Here is a 13,455-nt window from a genome sequence, read left to right as displayed (position 1 = left end):
CTTTACCATTTATTCAAGCTCAATTCTCAACAACACGCGCAGCCTCACTAGGAGCCTCTTCATCTCTCTGCTCATGCTCTTCCGGCGATTCATGAGCATGTAGCTTCATGTTCACAAATATGACAAACAGGCCAAGATCGTATCCAATCCGTAAAGCGCCAGCGACAACAAACGCAATCCAGAATCTGTCGCTGCCGGCAAGCCAGCCAGTCAGACTGGGTCCAATGGTCGACGCCAATGTCCGCAGCATGCCTGTGATGCCCATGACGGCGGTGCGCTCCTCGGGCTTCACAACGGCTGCGATAAAGGCGGCTCTGGGTCCCTGGTCCATGTTGTTGAGGCCCGTGCGAATGAAGAGCAGTACCACTGTCAGAGCGACGCTCTGCGGGATGGGGAAGAGGAGGACCGCGGTGGAGGACGGGAGGTGTGTAAAGACCATGGTGTTGATCAATCCCAGGTGCCGCGCAAGGGGACCAGCGAAAATGGACGAGATGGCCATAAGGAGGTAGCTCGTGGACATGATGTCTCCCAGAGCCGACTCGGCGAGGCCGAACTTGCGTGCAAGATAGTAGTTGGTCAGCGCGTAGGAGACCATGCCGTCTGCCAGTGAGTCGATAGCAAGCAGGATCCAGAGTTTGATGGACACAGCCAATGACTCTTTGGAGATTTGCGAGAATCGACCAAAGATTGGGTTCCTGCGTGGCTCGTCCCGCCCGACTGGACTCGTGGGCAGGATGTCTTGTTGCCGGACTGCGTCCATGTCAGACGGAGATGCATGCGATTCATTCTGGGCCTCGCCGTCTGCGATCACGTCGCGTTGAATGTCGCCGATCGGTGGTTCCTGCATTGAACCCAGGAGTGGATCTGACTCGGCCGATTTATCGTTCGAATCCCCCCTCAGTGCCGGCGACTCGCACTTGTCGCTCATGAAGAGTGCGCAAACGACCGACAGGGCGCCCATCAGGGCGTAGATCCAGAACATGTCATGATACGCCTCGGTAACGGTGCCGCCACGCAACCTCTGGAGGACGTGAACCATGCGGCCACCGACTTCAGTTCCAACGGCTGAGCCCAGCGTTGACGTCGCAACGTACCAGCTGAGAACATCAGCACGGGTCGAGGGTTCGGTGAGGTGCGACAACGTCGACTCCTCAATGGAGCGAAAGGGCCCAAAGTCGCCTCCCGTAGCGCTGATGACGCCGACGACAGCGGCAAAAAGCAGAATCCAGTAATTCTCAAAGTAGACAAAGACGAGGCCCGAGAACACCATGAGCATGCCGCCCAGTATGAGGATGCGGCGGCGACCGGTGTGGTCCGCGACCAGGGCCGTGAAAAGCGATAGGATCACGTCGCCGACCAGGGTTAGGGTCATGAACAGCCCGATCTTGAAGTCGGAGTAGTTGAGCGACGACATGAAGAGGGCGATGATGAGAGAGATGGCCCCAAAGGCAAACATGCGGCACGTCCGACCGAGAATCACGAGCCACGCATCCGAGCCCGTCTCCCACACGGAGGTGAGGCCGAGCTCTCTGCAAATCCATTGCAAGGCCCTACGAATCGACGCCATGGCTGTTGCTCTTGTGCGATGTCAGGCTCAAGGCGTGCGCGATGTGGGAGGGGGAGAAAAAATGGCTCGGTTTAGTAAGTTGCGGGTTGAACGGAGCTGGCATGAGACTTGATAGTGGGGGTTTGGCCACCAGCGTCAGCACTCGATCCAAGCCGACAATAGCGCCATTGTATTGCGTGCAGAACACACATCGCTACTGTACTAGTTCTTGAACGATGTCTTGAAGAGATTACTGTACCATTGTGCTTGTGCATGTGCCACCACAAAGAGCCCCGTCTACTTTGTATGTGACCATATGCACCCGTTCGGGCGTCGACTGGTCACACAGAAACAGCAATATATGCATGACAACCGGACATGGATTCTGGCCCAACACTCACGGCGGAAAGTCACAGGTGGCGTTACCCTGCGTCAATGTTCCAAACGTGGCTGTCTCTTGGCGGCCGTACAATGAGGTGCGTACAGATGCTCGCCTCGCGGTGGGACCCCAGGATACGATTCCTGGGGGATCGCTTCGTCTTGGTAAAGGAGATGATAAGTCACGCAGTAGGCAACCACGGACTTGAGGCCAAAACCCAGCGGCCGTTTCTTCGCCTTTTGCGAGCCGACCTTGTTGAAGGATTCATAACTTAGGACGTGGTTCAGTCGTGGAAGCTGCATGTGTACTGCCTGCGCCGACAACCATTATTCCTTCATTACATCGAGGCACTCGTTAAGATGGCAACCCTCGCGGCGGGAGACAGATTTCCTGATGGAGTCACCTTTTCATACATACCCCATGCTGAAGAAAAAGAGGGCATCAACACCTGCGGCGTTCCCGTAACCTATGATGCTTCTAAAGGTTTGCTCCATTCTACATGTACTCTGTCGCTCAAGCGGTGCATAAATAAAGACTCGCGATGATAGAGTTTTCCGACAAGAAAGTGGTCTTATTCTCCGTCCCCGGTGCCTTCACCGGGACCTGCTCCGAGAAGCACCTTCCAGGATACATCAAGAACATGTCTCGTTTCCGAGAGAAAGGAGTCGACGTGATAGCCTGCGTCGCCTACAACGACGCCTACGTCATGAGTGCATGGGGCAAAGTAAATCAGGTCAAAGATGATGACATTGTGAGCTTATCAACGATGTCCTTGACACTGGGCCGCGAATGTAGCTAATTTCGGACAGCTTTTCCTGTCAGACACGGACACTGCATTTTCCAAGAGCCTCGGGTGGCTCAAAGGGGAACGCACGGCTCGATACGCAATGATCGTTGACCACGGCAAAGTAGTATACGCAGAGAAGGAGCCTGGTAGGGAGGTGACGGTGTCCTCGGCTGAGTCTGTGTTGGCGCAGCTTTGAGTTGCGCAAATGTTCAATGAGGGTTTCCTGTAGAATGGACGAGAATCCTGAATTGCTTCAAACACCCCGACGCCTCTCGCATCTCAATTCACACGTCACAGCCACTCAATATGGTCATGTGGAAACTAAAAGTGACGGTGTATCCAATGTAATGATGCGCTGAATTGCCAAAAGTATAATGACCTATCCAACTCCAAACACCTGACAGCCATGAGCACACGATGCGGGCTCGCACTGAGCCACCTCAACAACACCCCTACTGTGAATAGCTCGGCGGATGCTGGTCGATCACATAGAACGACGCCTTGAGGAAGCACAACACCTCGAATACCGCCTTTGCAATGTCAATTGCCTTCTTCTTCCATTCAGACTCGGACCACAAGCTCCGCAGCATGTTGTCCTGTATGACGGTCACGATGAAGCGCACATGATGGTCCTCGGCCGTCCAGCCCGTCTTGTTGGGATGGTAGACGAGGTATTTCTGCGAGCGCGAGTTGATGGCATCCTTGGCAGCCTGCGCGGCCCGCGCCTTGTCGGGCTCTGTCGCGGCGCTTGGGCCAGGGCGCGCACTCTTGGTGAGGAAGTCGGCGTGGAACTCGAGCCACGAGCCGCGCACCCAGTCGCTGTTGAGCCACTCTTGGAACTTGGCGCTGTCCTTGAAGGGGAGGAGCTCAAGGATGAGGCGTTCGTGCTGCGCAGACAGGAACGAGGTCGACGGAGGCGCGGCAAACGGTCCGGCGCTCATGGTGGAGTTGTTGGGGGACATGGGGGGTTGTGAGGGAGGTGCGCCCATGGCCGTGACTCGGGGATACACAGGGAGTGTGTCTGATGATGGTAGTGGGTGATATCGTGAGTGGGAAGACTTGCGAGGCCGTGGGAGGCACATTGATCAGCAATCAGAACATTGGCAAACCATGCACGCGACTTCTTTGAACAGCGATGGCATCCAGACGGCTCCAGTCGCTCGGGCAGAAACGCAATCTTATAGACGAGGCATCAGGCGACCCTTCAGCCCTCAATCGCACACAAAGGGACCGTTGGTCGCAACTCGGCTGCCTCCTGCCGGCGCTGTAAGACGATTGGCCGCGAATGCGACAGGATTGCGTTGTGGTGGCTGAGTCGTCACGTCCGGGGTGAGAAGCTGAGCCCGAAGCAGCAAACTAGCGCCGGGAACCCCTCCAACATGACGCGGCGCTGCGGCGAGCGTACGTTGACCCTTGATAGCTGCATCTTGGGCATGTTGGGCACGCGCGACTCGGGGTTTGAATGCAGGTATCCAGGAGGGCATGCTTGTCGGGAGCATGAGGCCGCTTAATCGGGTCGAGCATGCGCATAGCCGTACAGGTTTGCTGTTGCCTGGGCGGGATTGTTTTGGTTGACCAACGTCTGTCCGGTGGGAGGCCACCCGCCAGGCATCAGCGGCCCCCAAGCAGATCGACATGGAGTTATGGGCGACTCATGGAAGTCGCAAGCGACGTTCACACATTTCATCAGCATGCTCTTCGGTGCGACTGCAATATTCTCGACCCAATTGAGGGCCAATGTTGACAATGCTGCAAGATCAGAAGCTTCGAGTACGCTGCACTAACTGCAGTACTTCTCCAGGGCCTGCCTCTCCTTGTCTGCATCAAGGCCGACCCTGATACTGTCAGGCAATCCATCCAGGGTCTTCACCCACTCCCACGTATCCGCAATCGTCTCCTTCGCCGGGCGAATCTTCAAGCCCGCCTTGATCGCCTTGCTCACATCCACCTGGTACGCAGGTCGATCCTTCGCTTCCGGCTTCGCAACCCACATGGGCATCTCGACCCAGTCCCCGATACCCGCCTCCTTGACCTTGTCCATCTCCAGCCAGCACAGCTCCGCCTTCCCGCCCGTGACGCTATTCGCAGTCTCCAAGAAATCGCCCATGGAAATATGCGCCCTCTCCGAGAGGAGGTTATACGCGCCGTCGAGTTTCTGCTCCGCGACGTCGACGACGAAGCGCGCCAGGTCTCGCGCGTCGATGAACTGCAGGTCCATGTCCTTGGGCCCGGGCGCGAGCGTCTTGCCTCCCCTGGCCATGCGCTTGAGCCACCAGGGGAGGCGCCAGATGTTCTCAAAGGGCCCGAGGATGACGCCCGGGCGGATCAGCGCGGTGGGCACGCCGGACTGCAGGGCGAAGCGCTCTCCGCGGACCTTGTCCTTGAAGTATTGCACCTCGGTCTTCTCGGGATCAAAGAGCGGCGTGTCCTCGGAGTAGGGCCTCGGCGCGCCCTCAAAGTTGTACACGCTGATGGTCGAGACGTAGATGTAGTGCTTGACCTGGCCGCGGAGGGCCTCCACCGCAGACTCGACGGCGGCGGGGTCTGTCGCCCATGTGTCGACAACGGCATCAAAGGAGTGGCCTTTGAGGTTCGCGTATCCGTCCTTTGCCAGGCGGTCGCCGACGATGGCTGTGGCGCCCTCTGGTGTGGCCGAATGGCCGCGGTTGAAAACCGTCACATCGTGGCCACGCCCGAGGGCCTCCTCGGCAGTGTGGCGGCCGACAAAGCTGGTGCCTCCGAGAATGAGTATCTTCATCATTTCTATGTTCGATACTGGGTTTCTGAAGTTGCGGCGCCGACTGCCTTTATAGGTTGCGAATGCGACATAGCCTCAAAGCGGACGCCAATTCAGCCGTCTTAGAGGGCGCGGAGACAGCATCCCGGGTACTGTGCCCGCCTGATACACTGGCCCCCTTTTGCACAAAAAGACACGTATACAGCTGCCGTGAGGAGATGCGACACAGGCCGCTTCGACTTCCAATCGACCTTCACTCTTCCTCGCCCATCGTCAGAGACACTTCTCGCAGGTTTGGCAGCCCGGCCTTGAACTTGTCCAAGTACACCTCATCAATGTCCAGATCCCACGGCCCATTGCACGACTCCCTCTCCCCAAAGTCAATCTGCAACACGCGCAGAGTCTCGCCGTGCCTGGCCTTGAGCTCCTCCAAGTGCCGTCTCGTCGGCGGCGAATGCGGGTTCCCCAGCGTTTTGCGTATGCCCTCGTCAAAGTCGTACGGGATCCAGCAAAACTCGCGCAACGGGTGCATCGTCTTGAATGCATCCGGCTGGAATATAAGAGAGTTCTCGTCGTCGCTGTCGTGGAGAATGCCATCAAGAACGAGCGCTTCCAGGCACGGAAGCTGTGCCTCTGAGAGAGCGGTTGCAAGACCTTTTCCTCCAAGGGAAGGCGTCAGACATCCTTGGAGCTGGAGGCGCCTGAGATGGGGGTACCGGGGGGCTGCTGGCTCGATCCATTCGTGAAAGTCGGTATACATGTTGGCAGCCATGTTGGTGAACATGTCGATATGCACAAAGTGGGTGTAGAGGTCGAGGTATAGTTCCCTCAAGTCGGAGAACCTGCTCATGGCGTTTCTGAGGCGCAAGTCGGTGCCTTTGTCATGGGAGAACGGAGGATGCCAATGGTAAGGCAATTCTAGACGGAGGCCTCGCAGTGTCGACGGCAATTGTCCCAGTGCCGTCGTGGCCTCGTCAATGTCCTGTTGCGTGGTTTTATCGTCGCGCGGGTCGTGCTCATAATCGTCGTCCGAGTAGAGAGCGACCGACATGTGCTTCAAGCGTAGAATCCGCTCAGGCCCCATGGAGCTGAGAAGTAGCTGCAAATCCGGCGTGTCACTCACGCGAAAGACGGATCTGCTCAACAAGAGAGAGCCGGCCATCTTGCTCAACCGCCGTGAAGCCACAAGCAGCGGCACAATAGGCGCTTTATCTTCGGCATGCGCCTTCAGGGTGCGCTTTCTCATCCATGGTGCGATGCCTGGCACGAAATCTGGGGATAGGATCCGAAAGCATCGCGCGTCGTCAATTGGACCATCCGCATGGCCGAGGCCGAGCGCGAGGCGGACCACTTCAACGAGGACCTCGTCGGGGAGGTCCAGCAGCGAAGGCATGTTGACTTGTCGTGGCCTTTGAAGGATCCGGGTCTATGGGGCGACAACTTGAAGGATGGGGTGAGTGCGACATTATCCGAATAGGGGCCGTCAATCGAGGGATTGTGGTTTCCGATGTGAATGAGTGCGGCGCTGGGCCCCTTTTGGCAGTGCGACAAATACGACAAGCGGGGTGTTGGCGTATTCGTCCCGAGTCAGTGTCATGTTCCTCAGAGCAGCGTTGAATGGCGATGAATAGTAGTTGGTCACTCTCCGCTGGCCAAAAATGGACGTTTGGTAGCTAGTAAGGGACAGCATGTCTTGCTAGGCTATGTGCTGAGCGCTCTTGCGCTCGCTTCAGTGGCGCACCTCCACCGTCTCATGTCGAGTCAGTTACTTTGCTGCGCTTCAACACCTCCCCGACCCGCACAGGGGCTCTTCAAGACAGGCGCATCAACCTGCGAGTTGTCGACAACCAAAGTTGCCCGCTCCCACGGCTTGCACGACCGAAAGTATAAGAGCTGGCCACCGAAGTATCTCGCCTCGGGCACCAACGGCGGCGCCGACCCGTCCCTGAGCCTCATCCGCTCAGCGCAAATACCCGCCTCCACATCCAGAAACACCGAAAAGTCCCACGCGCCGCGCATCTCGTCTCGGTGCAGAAACATGCCGTCGACAATCACCACGGACCCCGGGTCCGCGACGCGAGGCGGCTCCTCGTCGTTGTCCAGGATGCGATCCGTGGCGAGATCGTGGCTGCGCGCCCAGTAGACGCGCGAACCGCCGCTTCCCAGCGGGCGCAGGACGCGCTCTGCAAAGGCTTCGTAGTCGTAGCTGTCCATGAAGAAGCCCTCGGGAGATTGGGAGCCTAGCCGGTAGCGCCGCGCGCGCTGGTGGTGGAAGTCGTCGAGAGAGATGCGAACGACGGTGCGCCCTCCGTGTTCCGCGGCGGCGGCGAGCTCGTCAGCGAAGAATGTCTTGCCTGCACCGTCGCGTCCGTCAACACCGACGAGCGTGCAGTCCGAGCCCCGGGCAGCGGGGATGAGTGAGGCCACATGGGCAAGCAGGCGCTGCCGTGTCGCCATGAATGTCTCGGCTCCGGGACGCTTCTTCCTGATGCATACAAGTCAGGCACGCGGCACTAAATCAGGCCCAGTCCAGCGCTTTCCACGGGTTGGTGACAAATGTCAAGATCCGTCAGATCTGTGCCTGTCAGCACCCTAACTGCCGTGCCTGTATCTCGCAGAGTGAGTGGTCCCCCTTCCCAGTCCCCAGCCCGTAAGCCCTGCGTCTGACAGCCGGCATGCCGGACTCCACCCCATCTCTGATGCGGACCGACGTGCCCGATCTACCCGAGGCATGATGATCAATGGCCGTCTCTCAATTTCTTGAATCGCATCGCAGAATCAAACAGACGACGTTTGGGCCTTCAATCGAGCCTGCGGGATAGCCAACGCCGTGGCCCTCCACGGCGCCCACGCCAATGAGGTCATCGGGGCGCGGCCGAACTCTCAAAGTCCGCCGGGCCCCGAAGAAGTGGAGTCTTGCCTCGGCATGGCCCTCTAGGTGCCATGCCCATTTATGTCATGGACGCCAGAGCTCCTCAGTGGAAACATGGATTGGGACACTGCTCCGGGAGAGGCGTTCGCTGGCGTCCAATGCAGGAGGGCAACCAGACTTTGCTCTTGCAGAGTTTAAAGCCGAAGCATATTATAAATCCACGGCGTTTGTAATTTGGTGCGGTGCCACCGTCACAGCGAAACTTGACGGTGTGCCGCCAACCGCGTCAGGGACATGGACGCTTCGAGCGTCGTGGCTTGGATAAACAGTGGCACCACGGGTGAATTGACTTGACGCCGTTGCAAGCTCCGCGTCGCCATGATGAAATAAATAGCCGCCCCATCCGCCCGCTAGAGATGGGAGGAGAAGCATTGAGGTCATAGCATTTGCAAGCTCCTGTCTGTTCTTTCGACGTTGAACCGTGCGCCTTGCTCAAACTTTCGTCCTCTTGCACATACAGCTTCACATCAATACACCACCCAGCGACGACGACACACAATAGCAGTCATCATGGCTCCCAACAAGACCCTCATCTACAAGCAGATTCCCAACGGGCTCCCCAAGCCCGGCAAGGACCTCGTCGTTGAGTCGCGCGACATCGATCTCGAGACTGCCCCCAAGGGCGGCTTGACCGTTCAGATCCAGTATGCCTCCATCGACCCGTACCTGCGCGGCAAGATGCGCGACCCCAAGATCAAGTCCTACACCCCCGCCTTTGAGGCCAACACCCCCGTCGTCAACGCCACCGCCTCGCGCGTGCTCAAGAGCGACAACCCCAACTTCAAGGAGGGCGACATCGTCGTCGGCGCGACCCCGATCGCCGAGTACGCTCGCATCGAGGACCCCGCCGCCGCCATGGTCAAGAAGATCAACAACGAGCACGACCTCGACCTCGGCATCTTCCTCGGACCCCTGGGCATGCCCGGCCTGACCGCCTGGTCCAGCCTGCACAAGATTGGCCAGCCCAAGAAGGGCGAGACCATCTTCGTCAGCTCTGCCGCCGGCGCCGTCGGCCAGGTCGTCGGCCAGGTCGCCAAGCGCGAGGGCCTCACCGTCATTGGCTCCGTCGGCTCCGACGACAAGCTTGACTTTATCACCAAGGAGCTCGGCTTCGACGCCGGCTTCAACTACAAGAAGGAGAAGCCTCTCGATGCCCTGCGGAGGCTGGCCCCCAACGGCATCGACATTTACTACGAGAACGTCGGTGGCGAGCACCTCGATGCTGCTCTTGAGGTCATGAACCCCGGCGGCCGCATCGTTGCCTGCGGAATGGTAAGTCGCCATCACTCTAGCTGCATGAATCAGAGCAATGCTGACAAGTCTGCAGATTAGCGAGTACAATGCGAAGCCCGAGGAGCGCTACGGCATCAAGAACCTCATGTACATTGTCACCAAGCAGATTTTATTCCAGGGCTTCATCGTCAGCAAGCCTGGCTTTGGCCCCGCCTACTACAAGGAGCACCAGGAGACGCTGTCCAAGTGGCTCGCCGACGGCAGCGTCAAGGCCAAGCTGGACGTCGTCGAGGGCATCGACAACGCTGCCGCGGGGCTTGTTGGCATGTTGGAGGGCAAGAACTTTGGCAAGGCCGTCTTGAAGATTTAATTTCATACACTAGCATAGCGTCAGTACATGATTTCGTTGTTTGTTCATGCCATCCGCCGTTGAAAGTGATCCATATTGCGCGTTTCCGCTAGCGGACTCGTTGTCTGGGCCAGCCGACCGGACTTGTTCTGTTCATCCGTGATTCACTGCTTGCCAGCACCTCGGGCTTTCCATCTCCTTCCCACGCTTTCCCTGATTGTTCCCCTCATGTAGTCTCCTCCCATAATTTCGCGCATGCCTCAATTTCGCGTCGGGCGAAAGCGCGCTCACGATGACGACCCCATACCCGGAGTCGCCCGCGACCATGCCGGCGCATAACCGCGACAACGCTCGCATATTGCGAGAAATATTGCAGCCAAATTGGTCCAGACTGTCTTCTAATGACCAGAGAATTGCGGCAGAGCAGGTCTTGTTATGTCTCAACTCGGCATTGCTGCAGTACCCATCAAACTACAGCAGCATCAGCGCTTATCGAAACGGGAAGCTCCAAGGTCTTCCATTCCCGAGAGCACGATGGCTGGTCCTCGCGATCTGGCTCGGCGAGGCTGCTCTCAAGAACTATGACAAGAGATTTGCGAAGAAATGGCGATACGCGCCTTGGGCAGACATGGTTCCCGTCAAATGTCCCATGACCCATCTGAGCAAGTCGGAGTACAACGCGAGCCGCCGGTGCACAGCGAGTACGCAGGCACCAGAAGACACGCGACAGCAGGCGGCTTCGAATGCCCGGGCAGCGGCAGAGGCGGCATATGAGCAAGCCTTGACGCAGGTGGCCAGCAAGGCAGGTCGCGGAACTCCGTTTGCTGAAAAAGACGGCCGCGATGGAGGTGAGGACGCCATCGTGGAGGAGAACGACGAAGGCAGGGTCGACGACGACAACGGCGGTGCATATGGCGAGATCTTTTATTACCACGGCGATGATGACGACAGCGACTATGTCGACAGCGAATACGACGCCGGCGAAGATAACGGCGGCAAAAACAATGGCGGCAAAGACGACGACGAAGGACAGAACGCTGAGAAGGCGGTACCCTTTGCCGCCAGTGACTGCGTTTGTAAGTGCTACGGCGCGAGCCCACTGCTTCCACTTTCGCCTTCCACAGACCTTGGCGCTGACTCTAGTATAGCCGATCGCCCAAGTCCGTCCAGCAACGACTTGGCAGGCGTCGAAAACCTCGAGATCGAGCAAACGGACGATCGAAATCATGACGACAACGGACTGCCCATGAACTTGGAGGCTCTGGAAATCGACGTCGATCGCGACGCGACCTCATCATCTGACGATCTTGACGACCAAGATGACGACAATATCCCTGACGGAGACCCGTACTGGAAGAAGGTCGCCATTAGACGCAGAAAGCGCCTATACAAGGCGAATGAAGGTAATGCCGGGGCCGCCAAACGGACCGAGAATCTGCGCGCCCGCTATCGACGGTACAAGGAGGCCTGGAAGAAAAAGAACGACGAAGTTTCTATATTCTTGCGACATAGCATCAAGCTTGAGACTCACAATTCAGAGCTATACGAGCAGCTAGAGGAAGCCGGTGATCGAGAGAGCTTGATGCAAGAGACGATACGAGAGCAAGCAGAGCAGCTCGCCGCCATGCAGGGACGGATAGATGACATTGCGCGCTTGAATGAGTCACTGGAGGAGCAGATTACTCTGCAATCGAACGCTGGAGAATTCCTCCGTTCCCAAACTGAAGAGAAAAACGACACTATCCGACGTCTGCAAGACGACTTTGCTCGTCTTACTACCCGCAATGTTCCTGCCAGGCGGGACATTGCGGTCGGAACAGACCAACCTGGCACGACCGGCAACACAGAGGCCGGCAAGATGGATGCCGACACGCACGGCGATACGGATGGGAAAACCGCCCGCGCCGAAATTTCTTGGGAGGACAAAACCACCTTGGAGCAGTCCTTCAAGCAAGTGGCCAGCCAACTCATCACCGAATTCAAGGCCAGCCTATCACCCTGCAGCAGCTGCACCGAAAAGAGCGAACAGCTGCTCGACCTCCACCGAAAGCTTCAAGCGGCAAACGAGGTCCTCGACGAAAGGGCAATGACGGTGACCGACGCCCAGGGCAAGCTGAACACCAAGGACGCGCAGATCAACGAGCTGCGCCAGAAGCTCGACCATGCCAAGCAGCAAGCGGCCCAGCTTCCCGGCATCTCCGACCTGTTGGAGCAATTTGCCCACGTCAAGGCGGAGCTGTCTGAGCGTGCCGCCATCGAGGCGGAGCGCGTTGCAGCCAAGAAGCGAGCCGACGCCCTCGCTGAACGGCTTTGGGTGGAGAAACATGAGCGGAGCAAGGCAGAGGGCCAAGTCTGCAGCTTGAAGCAGGAGCTCGCAGACGAACGCAACAAGCGCGCACAGGCTCAGAACCAGGCCAGTGAGCTGCGCGAGACGCTGCTCGAGATAGAACAAGAGGAATGCGCCTCCTTCTTCAAACTTGGAGAGCTTGAGAAACAGCTGCGCGAGCAGAAAGGGGGCAGAGCCGCGCTGGAAGCTAGAGTCGGCGAGCTGGAAGAGCAGCTGCGCCGGGCCAAGGAAGGCCTGGTGGCGGCGGAGGACAAACCCAAGACGGCGCGGGACGACCTCGAGCAGACCAGAGCCCGCCCGGAGGAAGCCTCGGAATAAGTCGAGTCGCTCCAGCACGCGCAATCAAACGAGTCGTCGCCCGAGGCGAAGAGGCTGTGAGCCGTGGCGGAGATGCGACATCGAACCCAGCTGCTACACGATGAGCAGATTGTCCCCAGCCAGGCACACACATTTGCACTAGAACCGATTGCCAGGGTGATGGCTGTGGCTGAAGGTGGATGTCGTGTTCTGGGGAGGTCACCGCGAGGATTCTGTGAGAGATTTTGTGAGACTGCTGCGGCGAGCATTTGGGTTTTGCTTCGGGAGTATGACGCGCAGACGTGGCGAGGTCGAGTACGTAGCACATGAAGCCGATTTGCGGATGGCAACCGGCTCGCATCGTCCTCGTGCAGGGACAGGGCCGGCTTGGCTTTTTGAAGGTTTAGATGTTGAATGACTTGTCGGGCATCTTATGCCACTGGTGCCTCTCGTGAAGATCAAGCGCACCATAGGAGACAAAGCCAAGCCCGCATGTCGGCGGATGGTATGAGGCGATTGGTATGACTTCAATCACGTCGGGCCCAGGAGGTGCTTTGTCAAATCATCCAGGCGAAAGCGCTCGGTAATGCTGGCACTGATTCTGACGGCCCGCTCGGCCTGGTGCGCTTGATGGTCGGCACTACATCCATTGCTGTCATACGTTTCCATCACGGGATCGAGGAAAGATGCCTCATCCCCTACTTGGCAGGCAGATAGTCGAGGGAAAGCCAACCGTGGCATCCTACCCCCTCCGCGAAAGGACGGGATTCGAATGGCATTGCGCGGCGCTTCTGGTAGGCGAATGGGATGAGAGTTCGAGACGCGCTTCGCAAACAAGTCAACCAGTT

General features: G+C 58.0%; 7 protein-coding genes across 7 annotated transcripts; 2 read left to right on the top strand and 5 right to left on the bottom strand.

The window, feature by feature from the left end:
* Positions 1 to 19: 19 nt before the first annotated feature.
* Positions 20 to 1,567, bottom strand: PLICBS_003440 (uncharacterized protein; the record flags this gene model as incomplete). Its single annotated transcript, XM_018323187.2, has 1 exon — positions 20 to 1,567. The coding sequence occupies one exon, from the start codon at positions 1,565 to 1,567 to the stop codon at positions 20 to 22; it is 1,548 nt and encodes a 515-aa protein (XP_018178417.2).
* Positions 1,568 to 3,164: 1,597 nt separating this feature from the next.
* Positions 3,165 to 3,674, bottom strand: PLICBS_003439 (uncharacterized protein; the record flags this gene model as incomplete). The annotated part of the gene is made up of 1 exon (XM_018323185.2): positions 3,165 to 3,674. The coding sequence occupies one exon, from the start codon at positions 3,672 to 3,674 to the stop codon at positions 3,165 to 3,167; it is 510 nt and encodes a 169-aa protein (XP_018178415.2).
* An 818-nt stretch (positions 3,675 to 4,492) lies between these two features.
* PLICBS_003438 (uncharacterized protein) lies at positions 4,493 to 5,470 on the bottom strand (the record flags this gene model as incomplete). Its single annotated transcript, XM_018323184.2, has 1 exon — positions 4,493 to 5,470. The coding sequence occupies one exon, from the start codon at positions 5,468 to 5,470 to the stop codon at positions 4,493 to 4,495; it is 978 nt and encodes a 325-aa protein (XP_018178414.2).
* Positions 5,471 to 5,702: 232 nt separating this feature from the next.
* On the bottom strand, positions 5,703 to 6,842 carry PLICBS_003437 (uncharacterized protein; the record flags this gene model as incomplete). The annotated part of the gene is made up of 1 exon (XM_018323183.2): positions 5,703 to 6,842. One exon carries the CDS (start codon positions 6,840 to 6,842, stop codon positions 5,703 to 5,705), a length of 1,140 nt encoding a protein of 379 aa, XP_018178413.2.
* Positions 6,843 to 7,210: 368 nt separating this feature from the next.
* PLICBS_003436 (uncharacterized protein) lies at positions 7,211 to 7,906 on the bottom strand (the record flags this gene model as incomplete). Its single annotated transcript, XM_018323182.2, has 1 exon — positions 7,211 to 7,906. One exon carries the CDS (start codon positions 7,904 to 7,906, stop codon positions 7,211 to 7,213), a length of 696 nt encoding a protein of 231 aa, XP_018178412.2.
* A 985-nt stretch (positions 7,907 to 8,891) lies between these two features.
* Positions 8,892 to 9,984, top strand: PLICBS_003435 (uncharacterized protein; the record flags this gene model as incomplete). Its single annotated transcript, XM_018323181.2, has 2 exons — positions 8,892 to 9,653; positions 9,709 to 9,984. 2 exons carry the CDS (start codon positions 8,892 to 8,894, stop codon positions 9,982 to 9,984), a joined length of 1,038 nt encoding a protein of 345 aa, XP_018178411.2.
* Positions 9,985 to 10,288: 304 nt separating this feature from the next.
* Positions 10,289 to 12,628, top strand: PLICBS_003434 (uncharacterized protein; the record flags this gene model as incomplete). The annotated part of the gene is made up of 2 exons (XM_018323180.2): positions 10,289 to 11,039; positions 11,112 to 12,628. 2 exons carry the CDS (start codon positions 10,289 to 10,291, stop codon positions 12,626 to 12,628), a joined length of 2,268 nt encoding a protein of 755 aa, XP_018178410.2.
* Between the last annotated feature and the right edge of the window lie 827 nt (positions 12,629 to 13,455).

The sequence above is a fragment of the Purpureocillium lilacinum genome (genome assembly GCF_023168085.1).
Source record: "Purpureocillium lilacinum CBS 284.36 DNA, scaffold_2, whole genome shotgun sequence".
Lineage (NCBI taxonomy): Eukaryota > Fungi > Ascomycota > Sordariomycetes > Hypocreales > Ophiocordycipitaceae > Purpureocillium > Purpureocillium lilacinum.
Note: the sequence above shows the minus strand (reverse complement) of the source record. Positions and strands in the feature narration are given on the sequence as shown.